The sequence below is a fragment of the Parus major genome, chromosome Z (genome assembly GCF_001522545.3).
Source record: "Parus major isolate Abel chromosome Z, Parus_major1.1, whole genome shotgun sequence".
Taxonomy (NCBI): Eukaryota; Metazoa; Chordata; class Aves; order Passeriformes; family Paridae; genus Parus; species Parus major.
Window position 1 is genome coordinate 15,850,483 of NC_031799.1, and position 21,217 is coordinate 15,871,699.

General features: G+C 37.0%; 1 protein-coding gene across 1 annotated transcript in view; it reads left to right on the forward strand.

Annotated features, from left to right (window-relative positions):
• The first annotated feature begins 283 nt into the window (after positions 1 to 283).
• The window catches only part of NDUFS4 (NADH:ubiquinone oxidoreductase subunit S4), a 46,994-nt gene continuing 26,060 nt past the window's right edge, over positions 284 to 21,217 (forward strand). Inside the window, exons 1-2 of the mRNA XM_015653402.3 lie at positions 284 to 410; positions 18,966 to 19,044. Of these exons, the coding sequence (XP_015508888.1) occupies positions 325 to 410; positions 18,966 to 19,044 (165 nt within the window). The 5' untranslated portion in view covers positions 284 to 324. The remainder of the gene's footprint in view (positions 411 to 18,965; positions 19,045 to 21,217) is intronic.

Here is a 21,217-nt window from a genome sequence, read left to right on the forward strand (position 1 = left end):
TGCCCATAAAGAAGATGCAACAACCAAGGCTGCCAGAAAGAGTTTCTGGGCCAAACATGAGGCTGGAGAAAAGGAACGTCTGCACCCCAACCACGTGAACGGCTCCTCCACGGAACTCCGGGCATCAGCTCTACCCTCTCCCCATGCCAGCAGTGCCCTTCGCTCCTGCCTCTATCCCGGCCACTCTCCTCTCTCACCCTATTCCAGTACCCTTCCCTTCCCTTCCTGCCGCCTCTTCCCGCCCTCGCCTTCGCGTTTCCTGTCCGGGGCGGAGGAGGTTTGGCCCCGCGGCGCCGCCGTCTCCCAGAGGCTGCGTTGAGCATCATGGCGGCGTCTCTCTCAATGTCAGCGGCGCTGAGGGGCCTCGTCGCCAGGAGCGGTGCGGCCGCGGTCCGCCCGCCGCCGCCCAGGTAACGGCACCGCAGGCTTCCCGCCGGCCGACCGGGGGGCACCGCCGCACCTCGGCGCCCGCGGGGACCCGAGGAGGCCGTCTCGGGCCTGGGCCTCCGCCGCGGCCGCCCCGGGAGGTGGGCCGGGGGGACCCCGACGCGGGTGGGGGGCGGCCAAATTGGCAGCAGGCGCCGGGCTGAGGCTTCCTCCGTGTCAGTCCGTGCGTGTCCCTGCCTGTTCCTGTCTGTCGGTGCGTGTCCTTGCCCGTCCTTGCTGTCTGCCTCGCTGTGACCGCTCGCCCGATGTCCTTGCCTGGAGGTCGAGTTCTGGTCGTCATGGCCTCGCTGCCGGGGAGCGTTACCTCGCCAGCAGTCTTCCCAGAGATTTGCACCCTACGACATTCTTTTGTATCGTGTTCCATTTTCTCTCCATCCCTTCTTCGAAACACGGCACCTTTTTCAGAGGATGAATATCTGCTTTTTCGCCGATTTCCTAAAACTAATATTGGAATTAGATTTATAATCGTAGGTGGCACTTTGTTATTTGTTTCTTTAATGCAGAGACCTGTGCTAGAAGTCGGTACATGACCCAACCGCAAGTTGAAGATACGTTTACTTTTGTGCATCTCACAGGCCCAAGGTTTATGTAAGACCTCACTCTAGTCAGGAGAAATAATGTAGCTCAAGGTCGACAGTTTTGATTTGGAGACTTTGCTTTCTGTACTGCTTTAGTCTTTACATATTAACATATACAGGTTAGTTCCAGTAATTTTTTTTAAATCTGTCTGGGTTTTTAAATGTCTATGTGTTATAGATATGTGTGCATGCATATAGAAACACAGAGAGAAAACTATATATGCACACAGAGAAAGAGCTATAGCTCTACTGTTTTTTCACATTTTAATCCTCTGATTGTCCCATTGGCAACTGCTCCCTCCTCCCTCCTAAAATGGCACCTGTTTTATGGAGTTGAAGGTTAATTGTTGGTCTCCTAAAAATGATTTGAAGTCTGTGAGTATGAATTTAGGAGTTCCTCTAAGCTAATCCAGAAACTTAGTGTTCATGTTCAGCTGTTTCTTTCTGCCCTTCTTCCGCTCCTCTGTGATGCTGACAGAATTGTTGCCTATCCCATGTAGTAAATTGGGTCAGTCAAGCAATTCAGGCTAAAAATAATTTTGTTTGCTTGTTTTGAAGTTTCACCACTCTACATTTCATATAATTATTTTAAAAAAAATTAGTAGGATGTAGCAGAGCTGGGTATGAGATGCATGGAAATATGAAGTAGGTACACTTCAGTTGGTATGTCTTTAAAACAGTGCATTATGTTCCTTGCTTGTCACAGAGGGTGAGGAAGAATTAGTGCCCCTTAGCGTTTTCAGTGAGAGGGATGTTGAGGACATTTACCTGAGTGAGGCTGAAACTTAAGCCTCACATTCTGTAGGATAGTGACCTGATCATAGGTCAGCAGGTTTCTTGGAGAAGACGGAGAGCATTATGAGTTTCTCAAAGTTTTGTACACAGCTTTGTAATCACTGCATGTTGTTAGAATGAGAATAAAATTTTCCATGGAATAAGGAAAAGTTGCATCAGAGTAAGATAGTTTTGGCAGTATAACAGAATGCTTAAGATTGTCATTTGTTGCACAAGTTTTGCAAAGTAATTATCTCCTGGTTAGGTAGGCACTGAAACTTAAATATTTTCTCAATTACTGTTTTACATAAAAATATCTACATATAAAAAATATTATATGAAATTTTATTCTTAACCAGCCTCAGTAGTCTCCCTATTTGGGAGAGAGAATCAGCATACTTAATTACAGAAAATTCAATATGTCTTCCTGCTGCTCATGGTGAGGTGATAATTCAGAAGTAGAAAGGAGAAAGTGTACCTGTTGCTTTTTTATTTTGTATTGCATCTTGTATGCAACTGTTTGTTTTCCTGTTACATACACTATAATCTTTCTTACAGAGCATGTAATCCTTTGTATTTCATCAGATAAATTTCAATATAGGTATAGATGCCTCAAAGTTTGACAGTGTACAACTCCCATTTTTAGCTTTAGTGTCTCACATCTCCTGACCTCACAGAACTGAACCTTTTACCAAAGACCACTTAAGCTTGTTAGTTGCAGTTGCAGTGATCAGCAGGTATCTAAAAGACTACTTCTTTAAGAAGCCAGTAGTTTGCTGCATATCTTGCAGATGAATATGTAAGTCTTGCACTACTGGTTTCCTTTAAGAGAAGTATTTTAACAGATACAATTTGGTACAAGTAGTTTCTTTGTTTTAAAGTATGTTTGAAGTATTTGTGTTCAATCCAACTACTTGTGGAGTAATTTCTGTCATTGTCAAAGTGTATAAAGAATGTGTTATACCAGTGTGCTAGATGTGTCTTTAAGTGTTAGAATTAATAACAATAAAAACTATTGGTGTCTTACGAGATAACCAAAGAAGATTCTGGGACTGTGGACTGTGAGGGCACTTGAATGACTCTTATATCACTACAGCACTATGTTTTTGTTTACTCAGATTCAGAGTAAAGTTTGGTTGTTTCATGTTACTTGCCTAAATTAGGTTATGAGAGTAATATAGCTTATTGTTTGGACACTGTAGGTTTAAATTTTAAGCATTCAAGATGTAGTTTTATTTGCAGTTCATTTTCATGCAGATTTTTGCACGTGGAACTTCTTAGAGCTTTCCAGTCTTCAGAACTTCAATTAAATAATAATATGATCACTTTTCAAGAGTTACAAGAGAGATTCTATTCAGATTTCTGTTAGTGATACTTGGTTCTTAGAAATCTTACGATATCTAGTGCAAATACTGCTTCTATCAGGACACGTTTAGAGAACCTGGAATAAAATTTTAAGATAAGACTGGGAGAAAAAATTGTCTTTTTACAGTCTTGCCCTAGCTGTATAAGAGATGTTTTTTAGATAGTTCTATTTTGATTATTCATCAGGAAAAATTATGTATTTGGCTTTTAAAATACATATTTGTCTGGAATTTTACAATTTTTTCTTAAGTATGCATTTTGGTTTTAATGTGTATCAAAGTAAGTACAGTGAGTCACAGTATCTTACAATATAATAGCACTAGGGTAAACTGAAATCTGGAATAAAATTCCAGCAGTTTTTTGTTCATGAGATTGTGTTGACATGGAGTGTTGGAGAAGACTCAAGGTGAAAGATATGGAGAGAGAAATGGATGTTGACAAGGGAAGAAAAAGATGAAATCCACTACTATTCATGCACTTATTGAGCATAAATTTAAAAACAAAACTCCAGGCAGCAGTGACTGTCTGATTTTGGAGACACCCTGAACCAGTAGCTTGGGACTTGGTATTTCCTATGTCTGAAGTGCATAATTTGTTTGAAAACAATTCCTTTCAACTGTGCACACTGTTCAAATACTGATTGTGTGGTTATGAAAGGGTCTAGGAGACAAATCTTGCTTGTTCACTGTGACTGAAAGCAATATCAGTGGTGTTTGTTACAGTCACAGGTCCAATGATGGCAGCCTGTGTTTATCTGTTTTGAAGGACTGTCCTCTTTCTGCAACAATTTTGCATGCTTTGAGGAAGAGAAGGGGGAAATTTTTGATAAGTAGGATGACTTAATTCCCTTTGCAGTATTTTATATAGTATCTCAGAGCTACTAATCCATCATTACTTGAGTAGGAGCAACAGGGTAACTTGCTCACATCTATTGTGTTCATGGGTATGCACCATTTATTAAGATATCAAAGTGACTATGTTGAACCAGACTGGTGTCTTAGATTTCCTACTTTTGACTTCTCTGGCATTATTTGGAGTAGGGTGCAAGAATGTTCCTTGTTTCCTTTGGAGTGGAAGGAGTAAGCTTTGGAGAGCCCCCATGGAGTAATGAAGGTGTTGGATGTAATGAAACATGGGATCAAGTGAGGTGTTGCTGTCAAGGTGAACAATTCTATCAAAATGAGAAAGTGCAAAATACCATGTATCATATAGCTTAGTGATGAGCTCAGACCAAGCTTGTTTGAGTTCTTAAAGTCTATGGTATTCCTGGTAATGTTTGTGAAAGTTTATGTCCTTTCAGTATTCGTCTAGAGGAGGAAGGGGATGGATAGAAAGATGTGCAAGTAAGAGGGGCAGATAGGAAAAAAATATTTGGGAGAGAATGTTTGAGAATAGGGCTGGAAATGACGGTTTTTGTAATGTACTTATGGAGGAGTAAGTAGAAGCAGGCATCATGACAGCAAAATGTTCCTGATAAGGCTTCTTAGATTGCTCTTTTTATTGGTCATACAACTTGGTTTGACTTATTTTAACCACATTCAGCTCCACTTTTGGAACTGAAAACCCAGAGGAGAGGAATGACACTCTTTTCAGAAAGTAAAGGTTAAACACAGGCAAGCAGACAGATGTTTAAGGTATATTTGTGTTGAAAGCTAACTAGTAAATACGCAATGTGCTTGCTTCTCCACTAAAACGGCTGAATGCTCTTCTAAGCAGTTGTGTGGCAACTAGCGGTTGTGGGCTCAGAACTGTAGGTTGCTTACTTAAAGTTTGGTTTACTTTTAAGAAAAGCATTGTCACATATGATAATAACTTTTTTCGAAAACTTACTGATTTGAGAACCTAATAATCTTCTCTTTACTTAGAAGATTTGAAGAAGAGTGGAGACATAAATAAAACCTCTAAACTGCACCAAAAGGAAAAAACCAAACAACCCCTCAAAAAAGCTTTGGAGGGTAGAAGTGAAGTTTGTTGACAATAGTATCCTAAAACAGAAGGAGATAATACTTTCTTTCCTTCAGGGACTAAACAATTTAAAATGAAATCTAACACTGCATTTGAAAAATTACCCTTTATTTTAAAGGCAATTCCCCAAACATTCTTACGGAAAAGACTTCCATGTTGGTATATCCTAATACTGAATACTTTATATCTCAAAGTTAGAGAAATATATTTGTAGAACGTATTGCACTAAGTTGAACCACATTTTTTGTCAAATAAATTAGTCAGTAGTAAGATTATGAAATGTCAAGTGGATACACAGGGAAGGGGAATAATTATGCCACATGTCAATGGACAGTTTTTTAAATCTATGTTAGCAAAATAATAAAATTTGCTTTATTGATGTAGGTTTAATATATAATTTTCAATAGATTTAACTCAGAGGAAAAATACTGCTGTTTGGATTTTAAAAATGACCTTGATTTTTCTTTAGTGTAGGTTTGAGCATTTTAACTCATTTGACCTTGTTATTGTCTGTCTTAGGTGAAGTTGACTGTTTTAAGAGACTGAAACGCTGAGAGGCTTATATAGTTAGCATGGAAGCATGAACCTGCTCACAAATAGTTTTAAAAAATCCCCAAATTTAAAAACTCCTATTTTGCATTAATAATATCAGTAAATCTGTATGATCTTTAATAGCTAAATGTTTTATATGTTTTACCTGTGTGCAGGTTTTCATTCTTAGGATAATATAGTGGATTTTGCTGTCTTTAGAATTATTTTATAAGCATTTGATTCTGAGTGTGTTAAAAAACAGACCTTCAAACTGTCTTAAGATCTCATTCTTTTTTGTTTTTAATGAAAGAAATCTCTAAACTAGTAGGAGACAAACTGAACAGTTTAGAGTACTTTGATTATAATGTGTGTTTTCATATTTCCTAAGACATTAATGGCATTTCTGTCTGAGTATCGAAAGTCAGTTCTCTCCTGGCAGTGTACTAGTATGTTTAAGTACTATTTACGTAGCTCTTTCTAGCTGCAGCAGTTTCTGTCTGAATCTTCCCTTGACCCATAACTGATGTTGAAATGGTAAAGTGGCTTTTGACTCAACAAGACAGACTGTAGGCAGCTCTAGAATGTGTGTGGGTAAACAGTTATTGCAGCTGCTTTTTGCTGGGGTTTTAACATGAAAGAGTTCATAAACAAGTCCTGTTCATTTTTTTAAAGTCAGACTTAAGTATTTGATATAAATATTTTTAGACCTTTAATGAATGTATATTTTATATGTGAACACCTCTGACATTGTCATTTGTGATCAGTCTACTGATGTAATCTTCTGCTAAATGTTAATGAAGTAATCTGCTAAGTGTTAATGATGCCATTTATATTGAAGTCCAAACTAAAATTTTGTTACAGGTGATGGCTGTTGAATTTTTCATCTTTTTTTTATAGATTTCAGTAGTTTTAAGATATTGCATGTTCAGAAGTTACCATGTATCATCATCTTTCTACTATATTTTAAGTGAAGGAAAAAGGCAGAAAACTCTTTATGTAGTAGCTTTGACTATTCTGTTGCATATTCACAGAGTATTTGCATCTTCTGCACAAGTTATCGGAAGGAAAATTCTGCAAGGGTGATGTTTTGTCATATGCCAGTGTTTATGCCTACCAGAGAAAGAGACAAATAATCTGCATGTCTGAAATGGAATTCAAGAATAAGGTTTGCATTTAAAATACCAGTGTTATCTTAAGGCTTTAGAAAAGCATGAGTAATATCAGTACTTGCAGTCTCCTTTCAGAGAGAGAGGTAACAGTTGATTAGATAATAGGAATATGAAAAGGAAAAAAGAATACGACTAGTGGAGGAGGAGAAGATCCATGTATAAGGAAGAGTACAAGCAAACACACAAATAGGGTAGCTGATGAGATTATTTTTATTCTCAAAGGCGAATTCTTAAAAATACTTCTGAGGTGTGTTTACATTAATAAATAATGCAAGATGGAAATAAATCAGATAATTATGGAAGAAAAGAGCACTCAGTCTTTTTTTGAATGTAGACTTCATTTTATGTGGCTTGGTAGTTTCCTCATATTTCTCTTGTAGCACACAATAATTAGTCCTTCAGTTTAAAGAATTACTGTTCCAAGATTTCAGATACTGACCCAGTATGCAAAAGAAAGGAAGTTGTTTGGTTTTTTTTTTCCTAGCTAGCACCATTTAATTGTTGCTTGCACCTGTGTGTATAATAGGAGTTAGAGTTTAGGTGTAGTAATTTTTTTTAAAAACTCCAGTGGGAGACACATAGGTTGCTTACATTGCAGCCAGCCATTGGTTTTCATCTCAAGACAGATGTGCATTGTTGAAGGTATTTAATCATGCTGGTATCCACAACTAAAAGCTTGTGTGGTTAGTATCTTTTGTAAACAAGGTAAGATTTAAGATCAGTTATGGCAGAGAGTCTACATAAAAATTAAGTCCTTCTTTTTGGTTGCAATATGAGGCTGAAAACCAAGTGCATGTAACTTGCATACACTGGAAAAAAACAGTATTGTATTCAATAGAAATTAATGACAAACCAAGTGTTAGGGAGCATCAGGGGCTGTTTACTCCAGAAGATAAGCCAAGCTGGAAAGTAAGAGTGAGCCCAGCAGGGACAGTGCCCTTACTGTCCAGGACAAGAGCCAGAACCAGGGCTGGAGGTGGATACACCCAATGATGCCACTTTAAGCAGGGGCTGAAGACCCATAGCTGAGCTTTTAAATGAAACTCCAGGGCCACGGTCAGGGGATGTTCATGGAGGCCCTGTGTGAAGCTGGTCATGGGCATTAAGACCTGCTAGTCTAGGACCCTTAGTGTCCTGATGCATAGTCCAAGCGAGTTTGTCTTCAGACTGTCAATATTAGAGCACTTGTAAACTCAGACTATATTCTTGCATGTAAGGTGGCACCATTGGTGTGTGTTCTCTGCATATAACTCAGTATTCAAAAATTTATTTAAGTATCATGGAGGTGGTTCTCAGTGGTGTATAAGAACCATGTGGGCAGACAGATCAACTGGTGTGATTAAGGTGTGTGACACGGAGAGTAGCTAAGGTACATAACTGAAGAGTGGCGACAGTTCAAAGGAGAGTTGAGGACAAAAGCTGAGTGTCAGAAAGGAAGGTGAAGAGAAAGGTAGCTGAGATAAGGTGAAGTTCACAAAGCAAGTGTGAAATTAAATAATACAAAATAATAATACCTAGATTGTCCCATTCTCATCTAGAACAACTGATAAGAGCATACAGTTTTGAAAAAACTATATGTCATGTTCCATTTGTAAAGCATTTGACTTTCTCTAAGTGGCTTGTACTACAAACATTAATATATAGCTCTTAAATACAGTTTGTCATAGCTGCCCAACAGCTAAGGCTTACTAGCCAAATAGCTTATTTAACTTTCATGAACCATTAAAAGTCAAGATGTAGTTTTCCAGTAGCACTTTAAAGGATTCTTTTTTGTTTTGTAGTTTAAAGTTCAAGTGTTTGAGAGCATTAAATGAGAAAGAAGTTGCCTTTCATATATCTATCTATCTATCTGTATGTATGTATGTATGTATGTATATGTATGTATATGTATGTATATGTATGTATATGTATGTATATGTATACATATGTATACATATGTATGTATGTATGTCATGTGTTGTGTGTCTTAGATTATTAGAATAAGAATTAATTAAGCCAGTAAATGTAGTCAGATTGAAGGGCTAAATCAGTAGAAGTGGATAGGGATGAAATAAAGGACCATGCTATGCCATGCACCAGTTTGCAAACACAGAGGAATTTTTAATCTTTTTCTGTTTAACGTTATATGATTCAAAGGCTCTTTTTCAAAATGCACAAAAAATACAGAGGTGGGTTGTAGAACATTAGTTTCATTCCTTGCAGTGTTGAAATTAAAGACTTTCACTTTTGTTATTTCTTCTATAAAGAGAGCACAGTTTTTAGTTTCATCAAGTTGTATGAATGCCTCAATGTGTATGTGTGGGGAATTTGACATTTAGAAAGCACAAACAAAGCAAATGTGTCACCTGCTTATTTTATCTTTACACCCTACACAACTTTCATCTCTTCTTTTTTAACTTTATTTAATTTTCTTACTCGAGAATCTAAATTCAGTTGATAGTTATTATGGGTTGTGCAACATTCCTAGTATTATTTGTCTCCAAACTAACTTGCCTAAAAGAGGTTTCTGGTTCTTGGCAGCATTTGCTTTCAGATTGTGAACTGAGGTTAATTCCTAAGATTAGGTGTTCCAGTTTGGAGAATAGTATGTGAAATGAAATGGTTTATTGGCAACTGTACAGGTGGCAGTAATTCAGAGCTCCTGTGACCTGGTAGCAGTGGGACATCTTACAAGTTACATATTATATTGGTTTAAAGGTAATATACCAGGTCTCCTTTCATAATGAGTTCTTGGATTTCTACAACAAAAATATTTAAATAATTTTTGATTAATTTTATTCTTAACATGTTGAGTCCCTCTCTCAAAAGTGTTCCTAATTTGTTTTCTGTAATCTGTCAGAGACCATTGGTATGCTCTGAGTCATGTGCATGTAGGGTCAAGGAGCAATGACATGACATTTTTAGAATTTAGTTGCAAATAATGACTCAGTTTGCATTCAGGCACTTAAAGAAATGTTTTGATACCAGCCTGAGACTTGCAGAGAACTTTTTCAGGATGTGCAGTTGTTGCTTGCCAGTGTGTTGACTTGAACCTTCAGGCTAGCTCTATGGATTTTTGGCTGAACTTTTCCTCCTCTCAAGCTGTTTGCATTGTGCATATGCTTATACTCAAAATCTTAAAGAGCATCTGTACAGCTCGGCAGATTTGGTTGGGCTGGCTTGGGCATACTGTCTGCCTGATGTGGAGCCTTCTAAAGGACTAGTCTTTGTTGTGCACCCAGTCATGTTACCTCAGTTAGCTGGCTGCTCAAATGGGCCCTATTTGAGTCAGGGAAAGTGCAGGCTTGGTACTAGGTCAGAGGTAACCTTTTTATTGTGTCTTGACTGCAAGAAATCTGATTTAATGAAGAAAACTGGTGGTGGGCAACTCATGTCTTCGCAGAACTGACTTGTGTCCTGAGGAAATCTCTGGAGTGCAAGAGTGGATATAGTGCTCTGGTCCTGTGGTAGTTCTGAAAGGTCCATGTCTTTACATTGTGCAGTGGTTCATCTGATACTAGTTTGAATATAGTAGGTCAACAGCATTTTCTCACCTGTGGCATAATTGAAGTAGAATCTAAAATATCTAAAATTTGATTATTTTCAACGTCATTAAGTATTCACTACTTGAAAATTTAACTAATTTTAAAGAATAATAGTATATTTGGAGTTGGAATGGATCCACAAGTATCAGTGAATTCAACTCCTGGCCCTGCACAGGAGGGGTCACGGCAGGTTCCTGAGTGCTTTGTCCAAACAGCTTGAGCTCTGTCCAGCTTGGTTCTGTGACTACTTCCATGGGGAGCCTTTTCTAGTGCCCAGCCACCCTCTGGTGAAGAACCTTTTCCTGATATGCAACCTGAACCTCCCCTGACACAGCTTCACGTTGTTACCTCAAGTGTTGTCACCACAGAGAAGAGATCAGTGCCTGCCCTCCATGTCCTCTCACAAGGTAGTTGTGGACTACAATGTAGTCTTCATTCAGTCTCCCCCGAGGCTGAACAGACCAAGCTGCTTCTCATGTGGCTTCCCCTCAAGACCCTTCAACACCTCCATGCCCCTCCTGGGCAGTCTAATAGCTTTATGACCTTCTTATATGGTCAGGACACACTTGGCCCTCCTGGCTGCCAGGGCACTGCTTGCTCATGTTCAACATGAACCTCAGATCCCCAGGGCCTTTTCCATGGCACTGCTCTCCAGCCTCTCATTCCCCAGTCTGCTTGTACATTCAGGGCTGCCCCATCCCATGTACAGAGTCCAGGACATGCCCATGTTAAATTTCATCTGGTTCATGATTGTCAGTCCTTCTGACTGGCAGGATCTCTCTGTGCAACTTCTGTGCCTTCCACAGTTCGTCCCAATTTAGAATCATTGTTGAACTTGTTTAGTATCCGTTCCAGTCCTGCATCCAGGTTGCTAATGAAGATGTTGAAGGTCTGAGGGCCTAAGATGAAGTTCTGTTCCAGTCCTGCATCCAGGTTGCTAATGAAGATGTTGAAGGTCTGAGGGCCGAAGATGAAGTTCTGTGAAACTCCCCTAGTGACAGGTCACCAGTCTGATGTCACCCCATTCACTGTAACCCTTTGTGCCCAACCCATGAGCCAGTTGCTTACTCGTCCTGTAATGTGTTCTTCCAGCTGTGAGCTGGGCATTTTGTCCAGAAGGATCCTGTGAGACACAGTACTGAAAGCTTTGGAGAAAGATCACATCAGCTGGCTTCCCTTGGGCAACTAGGTGTGTTACTTTGTCATAAAAAGAAATTGACAAGCAGGACCTTTCCCTCATGAAGCTGTGCTGGCTGTGACTGTGACACTTACCTTCCGGTGTTTTTCAGTAAATTCTCAGAATGGTCTTCTCCAAAACTTTTACCAGGTACTGAAGTGAGACTGACAGGCCTGTAGTTTAATATTTGTGAAGGTAGGTTAACATTTAGCTTCAAAGATGCATACTTCTAAGTTCCAAATGGCAAGTCAGATGCTTATTTCCATATTAATTTAGTACATTTATATAACCATTGATTCTTCTCATAAGTTTCCCTGAAAGGAAAACATAGTCAGTTCTTGCCCTATTTTCCAAACTCACAACTGGAAAAAAAATAATTATTGCCTATGAACTTATTAGCAAGTTATATTTCAGTTTTGATCATTTCAGCGACTACAGAACTTTTAGTAGTTTAGATAAATTAATACTGCTTTTATCCATTTAGAAACATAATTTACTGTGTTTAATATCATTTTGTAGGCAAAGGAAAAAATATGATCAACTAACTTCATCAAAGTATGAATATAATTATGTATTAATGAGGAACTTAGTTTTCCTCCAAACACAAAAGTTACTCTTGCTGTTCATACTACAAAATAGAACTACATGTTGCCATTGGCAATGTGTTTCATATTTTGCTTCTGTTGGAAAGTAGTAAGACTAGTAAGTGAAACAAAGTGAAAATAAAAAACCATTGACTCTGTTAAGTCATTATCACTTCAGCTACAGTAATGAGTTTAATACCAAGGAAACATTATCCCACTGTGTTTAAATTCATCTCTCACAAGTCTAACTTTGCAAGCTATCATTATAAAAATGCATTATGTAGGGGCTAAATAAAAATATATTAGATCAGTCTGAATACTGTGATCTGTATTGTATTTGACATTGTATAATTATTGCTTGTGCTTTATGTGCCAGAACTTCATAATGACTTGCATTTACTCTGTTTAATCACAGTGTATGACTAGGTTAGATGCTGTGGAAGTTGTTAGCTGGTAGTGTTTATTTTTCTTCTTTTTCAGAATTTAATATTTTTATGGTGGCTGTTATGGTGGCTACATTTTGAAGCTTATATTATTAGAAATGTAATAATAGTAAATGCAATAATGTTAAAAAGGTTGGTTTGTAAGAATTAACAATATTCAACATATTGAATGGTTCATCATGGCTTATCTCTCTATTTATTTATTTATTTATTTATTTATTTATTTATTTATTTATTTATGTATATTCACATCCGCTGGTGCCCTAGTCTTTCAGTGTCAGAATACTTAAAACACCCTTTGGATTTACTTCTTGATGACTGTCTTCATTTTTCATGTGGCACATGGGGCTTTCTTCAAGACTTTGTTTTACCTATACATTATGATCTGATTACCTGTTTTGGGATACCTGTTTTGGGATACCTGTTTTGGGATACCTGTTTTGGGATACCTGTTTTTTTTTAACCATATCTCCAACAGTTGACCAAAAGGGGGTGCTAATAGATCAAACAGCCAGATGTGTCAGAGGTTAAGGAAAAGTTTTTGTGCAATGGTTTAAGTTTTACTGCATTGTGTCAGGTAAATACAAGTTTTCACATCTGGGTGTTGTGTAATACTGCAATCACAGCACTGCTCTCTGTGGAAGGCAAATTCATGCTTTGTAAATATGGCAGCTTCTTACAATGTAGGGGTTAAGCGTGGGTTACTTAGCAGATATTTATGGTGGTCAAATTTGTTGAGTTTTAGTAGTTGAATATAGATACTGAAAACTACCAGGTAATACATTCAAGTCAGATGCCTTAACTGAAATACCACAAAAGACATTCACTGGCCATTTTTTTACTGTTTGGTTTCTCCTGTTCAATGGAAGTTAATGGCTTCAGCAGAGCTTGGGGCCAGTAACTTAAGGAGGGGAGACCTAAGAATCTTTGCTGCAGCAAGGATGTCCTTATCCCACAGGAAGAGATGGTTGAGAGGCCTGATACTGTTATGAATATTGTAGTTTTCCAGTAGACTGAAGAACTTCAGTGGCTTCTTGTTAGACTACTTTATTTGTGTAGTAGGGATGTGGAAGCAGTTTGTGACTTAGCTTTGACTGCAGATGATGGTGGAAGGGGAATACATACTTACCATGGAAGGCGTGGGTAGATGGTCACAGCATTTGTTCTTTCAGGACACATGGTACTTACAGAAAGATTTGAAGTCTACAGACAAACATTTTTGCTGGTAGTCCTCATTAATTCATTCTGTGTTACTGAAGTAACTGTAAGTTACAAGTATTTAATAAGAAGACCGTGTAATTTAGTCTTTGCCAAATACCTATTCCTGTCCTCTGTACAGTGTAAAAGACATTTTGCATATCTAGTTTTATTGTGAAACTCTAAAATGCCAAATGGTAGCCCCAATTATTTCTAGATGCAATGTTCATATAACTCTCTAAAGAACTATGCACAGTGGAAGAAAGAGTTACTTTAACCTTTTTAAAATTCCTGACACTGAGACCCAGAAATATCATTAAAGTGTATTGTTTTATAGCATATATATAAAACAAAGTCTATGCTGAAGTAATCAGATTGATGGTAAAGGCAAAATTTTGGGATGCAGTGTTACAATTTAATTCAACTGTAGAAATTAATATAATGAAATTTTCATAAACTATAGAAAATCTTAACTTAAAGTAGTGTAAAATAATGGTACAAGATCATACAGATCAAGATTAAGGAATTGACATTCCCAGCACAGTGGCATGGGACAGGGAGAAAATCCTTTTGCGAATGTAAATTAAATGATGTTTAAATGGTGGACTCAGAAGATAAAGGAGCTGCTAAACTGTGGGAAGATGTATGGAAAATCATAAAGGAGAGAGGTGACTTTCTTTAGTAAACCTTAGTTTTTGTTTTACTAATTTTGAAGACTTTTTGTTTTAAAAGGTGGGATTTTGCAATAAACCTAGGTTTTTATTTTTAAATGCCTGTTCATCACTAACAAGCTCTCTATAAGGAAAACATTCAGGCAGATTCACAACAGAGCTGTGGCCAGCTTGAAGCCTTGTCACACTTTGTTTATTAGATAGCAACCATAAAGGAAGTTCATTTGGTGTGTGTTTTGATTAGGTCATTAATGAGCCTAGAAGATAGAATGGTTTATTGTTGCTAGCTACATGTAAGACTTTCTGTATAATTTCTGAAATTCTGAATTACTTTAACTGTCTATTTGTGATTATTCTAAGTATTCTATGTATAATAATTCTAAATCAGAGTTTGATTAGACTTGGAACAGGGTAGAAGTAGAACTTCCTGCTCTTAAGGCCTTGTCCCAAGATATTTCAACAGGATAAAAAAAAAACCAAAAAAAACCAAACATAAGCAGTCAAAAAGAAACAAAATGGGGTAATGTATACCTGTATTTCTTAGAGAGAGAAAGGAAGAAAGCAGATTATCTTTCCAGAGGTTAGTAATAGAAAAAAAAACAGTAGGATCTTGTGAGAACGGAACTATAAAATGTATGTTCTATACTTCTGCAAGGTTATCCATCAGAAAAGCTACCTAAAAGTCAAGGTGGATATGGGCAAATATTAATGGGGAATTTTGTAAGAATTACTGTACTATTGAGGATGAAATAAAAGGCTTAAATCCAGTGTTCAGTTAAGTGATTTAGATTGAAAATTCATTTAACTTGCAGGTAGAATAGATATTATAAAGTTTATACCATTTCTAGGGCAAAGTTTGAATAATGAAATGATACTTGCCTTTGTGACAAATCGAGAAGAAGCAGTTGTGTGAAAGAGGTGCATTTCCTAGCTCTGTCCTCAGATTAGTCCCTGACATTTGCTACAAACTTGCAATGAAGCCTGTTGAAAATTAAAAAGACATTTTGGGAATCAAGCTGCACTTTTTATTAACTTTCAATTAGCAGTATTTCAGTTCACATGACATTTCATAGTTGCTGGTTTTTTCAAATTTCAGATTACTTTCATAAGAGAGATGCAACAAATGGAAATATTATCAGCCTGTCATCTTTAAAGCATAACTGGTGTCGTGCCACACCTGGTGGAGATCTCTCTTCTGCTGACTGGAGATTCACTTTCCTAGCTAGTCCAAAAGCCAGTTTTTAACCACTCTTTAATTAAAAAGTTCTTCGAGAAAATATGTTCTTTCCAACTCATTGCAGTCCAAGGGTGGACAGAAGATAGCTCATTCAAAAAGCGTACAAGGTTGCAAATTCCAGTAACAGTTGTGTGTTTTTCCAGAATTGTGTAGTCAAGAGAAATGTCTGAAAAATGATGAAGAGGAGAAGTTGACTTAGGTCAGTAAGTTGTCCATCTGCTTTTGAAGAATAGCTAAAATATCATGAAGAACTGTAAGGTATGATGCCTTGAAAGTTATCTGAGTTGACAGAGTCATTTAGTCCGAAAACCCAGCCCCCACTGGGTAAAATGTGGAGGCATCTCAGAAAGAGATTCTTTAATCTGGTGGGGTTTTTGTCCTGCTCTTTATCATGGCATTAGTAAAAACAATGTCAAATGGCCTAATACTGAGTAGAAATAATTTTCAAGGGCATGGCATTTGTACTTTTCAAAGCTAATTAATGCTTTTTCAGTTTGGTACAAAACAACCCACTCTCAACCATATTCAAACTAAATTGTGCTGAATTTTGTTCGTAATTGAATTTATATTACAAGAAAAAGTATCATCCTGATCAGCCTTTTTTCAGCTCTTGCAGAACTGAATCTTTTTACATATTGATCAGACCTTTCCATAGAGCAAGCTTCAGACAACTTCTTGATTCATAGTCTAGATGAATTTTTAGAGAACAAAGGAATTGCATAATCCGATGTCCTTAGTTAGACATACCTTTAGTAATGTAGTGAGCACTGAAGCTCCAGAGCACATGCAAACTGTTTTTCCTGCTACATTGTTTTTTTTCCTTATTCAAGGGTGGATATTTTGTGGCTTTAACTACTTATGTCTTGAACACAAGTGTAATGCTGCTGTTCAGGGTGCTCTTTGGGTAACTTCTCTCTTGGTGTGTAATTGAATAAGGACCAAGTAACAGTCTGTTCTCATACTACTGCAGTGTCTTTCTATTCTGTTTTTATGATGTATTATTTTACATGAGAAAATTTAAAAATAACAGCTGTGTTGAGCAAGGAACACTCTGGTACAGAGATTTTGAGATAGCAAGGTAGTTACCTTGAATTTTTATGGAGTTATTGTGCTTCCTTGCACTTGAAAACTTCTGGTTTTTGAAACCAAGTAAATTTCCTGGCAGATTTTGTCACTTCAAATAGGATTCCATGTGTCTGTCTGTGCCACAGAGTTAGTTGATTCTATAAACTTTGTGCTTTGGAGATGTTTTGAAGTTGTTAATGGCAATGTTGAAAGTATAGATTTATATTAAATATTTCTGAACTGAACTTTGTCCCAGTTGCTTAGTTTCAGAAGGTTCTGTGAAAGAAAACCAAATTCCTGCATTTTTGTTCCTCATTTCTTTAAAATGGCCTTAATTAAATATGGAGCACACTATTGTCTACCTGGATTTCTCCAAAGGTTTTGATATGCTTCATCAAAGCCTCCTCACAGAAAAACTGGTGTGTTACAGTTCATTGAAGTAAGTGGTCCATGCAGTGGGTGGAGAACTGGCTGCCAGTCGGCACTCAGAGGCTGGTGGTGCCTTGATCCTTTTCACAATTGTAACCTGTCACAAGTGGGGTCAGGTTTGGGCCCAATACTGTTTGATTTATTCATAAGTGATCTGTGGTGGGATCTTGATAAACCCTGCTAAAAAGTTTGCTGATTTGGAAGTGGACACTTTGGAATGGAAATTCACTCTCAGGAAGAGCTAGACAGGCTGGAAGAGTGGGCTTACAAGATCCTTATGAAGTTCAACAAGAGCAAGATGCTGTTGTTCAACCTGGGAAATCATAATCCAGAACTGCAGCTATAGTCTGTGATTTACCTGACTGGGGACTAGTTATGGGTAAGAGACCTGAGGGTCCTAGAGGAAAACAGTCTCAGTTGGTGTGGACAGTTGCTTCTGAGCAGAGGCAACAGATTACTGGGTTGCATCAACAAAAGCATAACTAGCAGAGATGAAGAAGTTTCTAATGCCATACCTGCAATACTACATGGACAGGCTGGAGAGGGTCCAAAGAAAGGCTACAAAGATCATCAGAGGACAGGGAAGTCAGCCATGTTGGGGAAGGCTGAAGGAACTGGGCTGGTTTAATCTTGAGAAGATTTAGAGGAGACCATATGTTTCAGTTTCCTTATGTTTCAGTATTTTAAAAGGTGGCTACGTAGAAGATGGACACTCCTTTTTAATAGTGAGTCACATGCAGAAGGAGCTAATGGTACAACTTAATCCTGTGGAGATTTTGGTTAGACACAAGGAAAATTTTTCACAATGTAGTTAAGTCAGCTATTCGAACAATCTCCCCAGGGAAGTGGTGGGTTCCTCACTGTTGGAGAGTTCAAAGATTCAGCTGGACAGGGTTCTGGGCCATCTTATCCAGACTGTCTAGACTAGACTTTACCAAGAAAGGTTGGAACAGATGGTCTTTGAGGTTATCTTCCAACGTGGTATTCAATCATGAGGTTAGAGAATTAGGTTTCTTGGCTTGTTTCGCCTGCTGTTACATTATTTTGCTAAAAGATGATTTGTACTCAGAGGGCCTAATCCTGTCGTTAGTGACATAATGTAAGCTAAAGGCAAATTTAACTTCTTAATTCAGTGATGTGGAATTGGGTTCTCTGTTTCCATATGTATCTTACAGATTTAGCAATTATGCAAGAAGATAAATGATATTTCCTGTAAATTAATAAGCTGACACAAAATTATTTAGAAATTAAGCAAAATAGTAGTAAGTTTTACCCATTCACAACCATAAAACAGTGTTTGGAGTATCAGGTTAGAGTTTGTTTAGTCTTTTTTTTTTGCTTTGGTTTGGGTTTTTTTGAATTTGTTGATGTCTTGTTATTGAAGTGTTGAATCGGAGCTTTACCATTACAAATAGATTTAGGATTTTTTTCCTCTGATGCCATCAGTTAAAGGATCAGAATTCCAGAATGCTTGCAGCAGCCTTGCATTTTTCTGTCTGTTCGTGACAAACCAGCTACTGTACATTCATATAGAGCAGTACAGTCCTTGCCACTGGCAGTCTCTCTGTGACAGAGAGCCTGTAGGCTGACATAAAGTGCAGCCTGTTGTGAACTGCTAAGTGGGAGTCTGCCAAAAACTCAGCAGACAGAACTAATTGGGGAGAAAAAGGATTTTTGTGCCCTCATCTCTTCCTCTTCAATTTTTTTTACAAGACGGATATTGTTAAAGTAACTTGTTTATGTAAGATTTGTCTGCCTCTATTTTCTCATTGCATGAATCATTTTTTAACTTCAAGTCTTGCACTGCAGGTCACTGAGCACTTCCACATGGCGGCTGGCGCAGCACCAAACTCGAGACACGCAACTCATCACAGTTGATGAAAAATTGGTAAGGGTTTTCTACTGAATACTATGATACAGCCTTCAGGGTTATTACTGCACAATAGGCATTCAGTATGGTATTCTGCGTTCTTCTAGGAAAGCCGTATAATTTGAACTATGAAGCAGCAGTCCTTTATATTCTTTAAAAGTGGACCATCAGTAAAACATAAATATGTGGATGAATATGGCATTCAAAGTGTTAAGCAATGTAAAATAAGTACCTTATTTATTATTGTTATATTTTAGTCAAAGAGCTGTGTAAGCTATAATTAATAACAAGTTTGTTCTTTTTTAGATTTACTATTTCCTGAGTAGTGAAATTATACAGAATTTGCCAGCTTCTTGAAATTTTCTTCATTGGTACCATAATACTAAAGATACCGAGTAAAGATACATCATGGAAGATGATTTGTTACTATGCACATACACTCTAGCTTTTGAATATGCATGAAGGTTAGATTACAACTGGAAACAAATGCATAACATTCTTTAGCTAATCAGTACCAGATCAGAAATTTGGCAATCTTTTCTTGTAACTTCTTCCATAATGTGTGGTCTGTTACTCTAGATGCAACCTGACACTTATGTTTACATTATTCAATAGTATCATTTTTGTAAGACTTCTGGGGGGAATGCATCACAGCAGAAGCATGCCTTTCATTGGTTTTCATATCACTTCTGAATCTCCAGGAAAACAATGTTGCTATCATATGTACCAGACAGTTCACATTGTATGTATATTTTTTTTATCCCTAAAGCTATACTAACTCCCTAAGATATATTTGGAATTTATATTTATAAATTGTACATTTATAATGATATGTACAAGTTGAGACAGCTGAAGTTTAATGGGCCGTTGGAAAAAACTCACACGTTAACAACTCTTTAGGGCTTTTTTCTCTCATTCTTTATGTATAGATGCAGAAATAATAATCTACATACAAGTCAAAAAAATAATCAGTTACTTCATAAATGTCTTTCTGATTTTAAGAAGTAAAAGTATAATTTTACATTTAAAAATTAAGGAAAGAGTAGTACTTTATTGTTGCAAATATGATTATCTTACTGGTCTAGTTGCATAACTTGGGATCAGGAAATTTGTACAGAGATCATGGGTCACTGTGTAAAAAAGACTGAACAAGTCAGTAGACCTACATTTTCCTAAATGACTACTAAATGCACTAATGTTCTTTACTATTAAAATATACATGTACATATACATATTTTTAAATACAGCTTTTATAATGCCTGGAAAGTATCACATTTCTCTATTGTGGCCTTGGGGGATGGATACATATGTCTGAAGAGACTACAATGGGAAGACAGCTCCACAAAAAAAATACTCTTTCATCTTTCATATTGAATTTAAATGTACATTATCTAAAGTTTAGTGTTGTACATTACCCTGTCTAGCTATGAGAGTTTATACTTCCAGTTGAGTTAAAGTGAAACTAGTTTGAAATACAGCTATTCAGTTCCCTTAGTGTTATTGTAAATACAATGAAAATGGAGTGCATATTTCTAACGTCATTATATGATGTCATTAAGTTGAAAACTCATATCATATTTGCTGAGGTTTTTTGATTCTTGTATTAAGTATTTTTATTTTGATACGTATAATGTATCTAAATGAGTATTTAATCTTTATTTCTTGAAGTATTAAGTTAAATGTAGACTTGAATATTGTTACTTTACAATGTTGTGCATGTAGGTCCACATTATAAATGCAAAAATATTTTTTGTTTCTTTTTGAGAAACAAAAAGGAAAATTAGAAACGTCATTTGTAGATTTCATTAGATTTTGGGAATAGTTTCCATAATGTTGTAAATTTATGTTCTTCTAATAGGCAAAAATTATATCCCATCAGCAAGGAAAATTGTTTGATGTGGTTTTCAACTCTTTCAGCATTAGAAGTTCTCTAGACACCTGTTAAGTCTCATGTTAAAGTAGATTACTGTCATACCTTGTTTTAGATTGCTGCAATATATTTCCTAATTTTAAGTATGATTAATTACAACCAATTGAGACTAATTTAGTGTATTAAAGTAGTTTTCTGTTAATTAAACAAAGCATAAAATCATTATTTCTTTTCAACTTGAATTTAAACTATACTCCAGAAATTGATACTTGTCATTTAATTGAAAAAGACCTCTTCTATTACAGATTGTTAGAAATAATT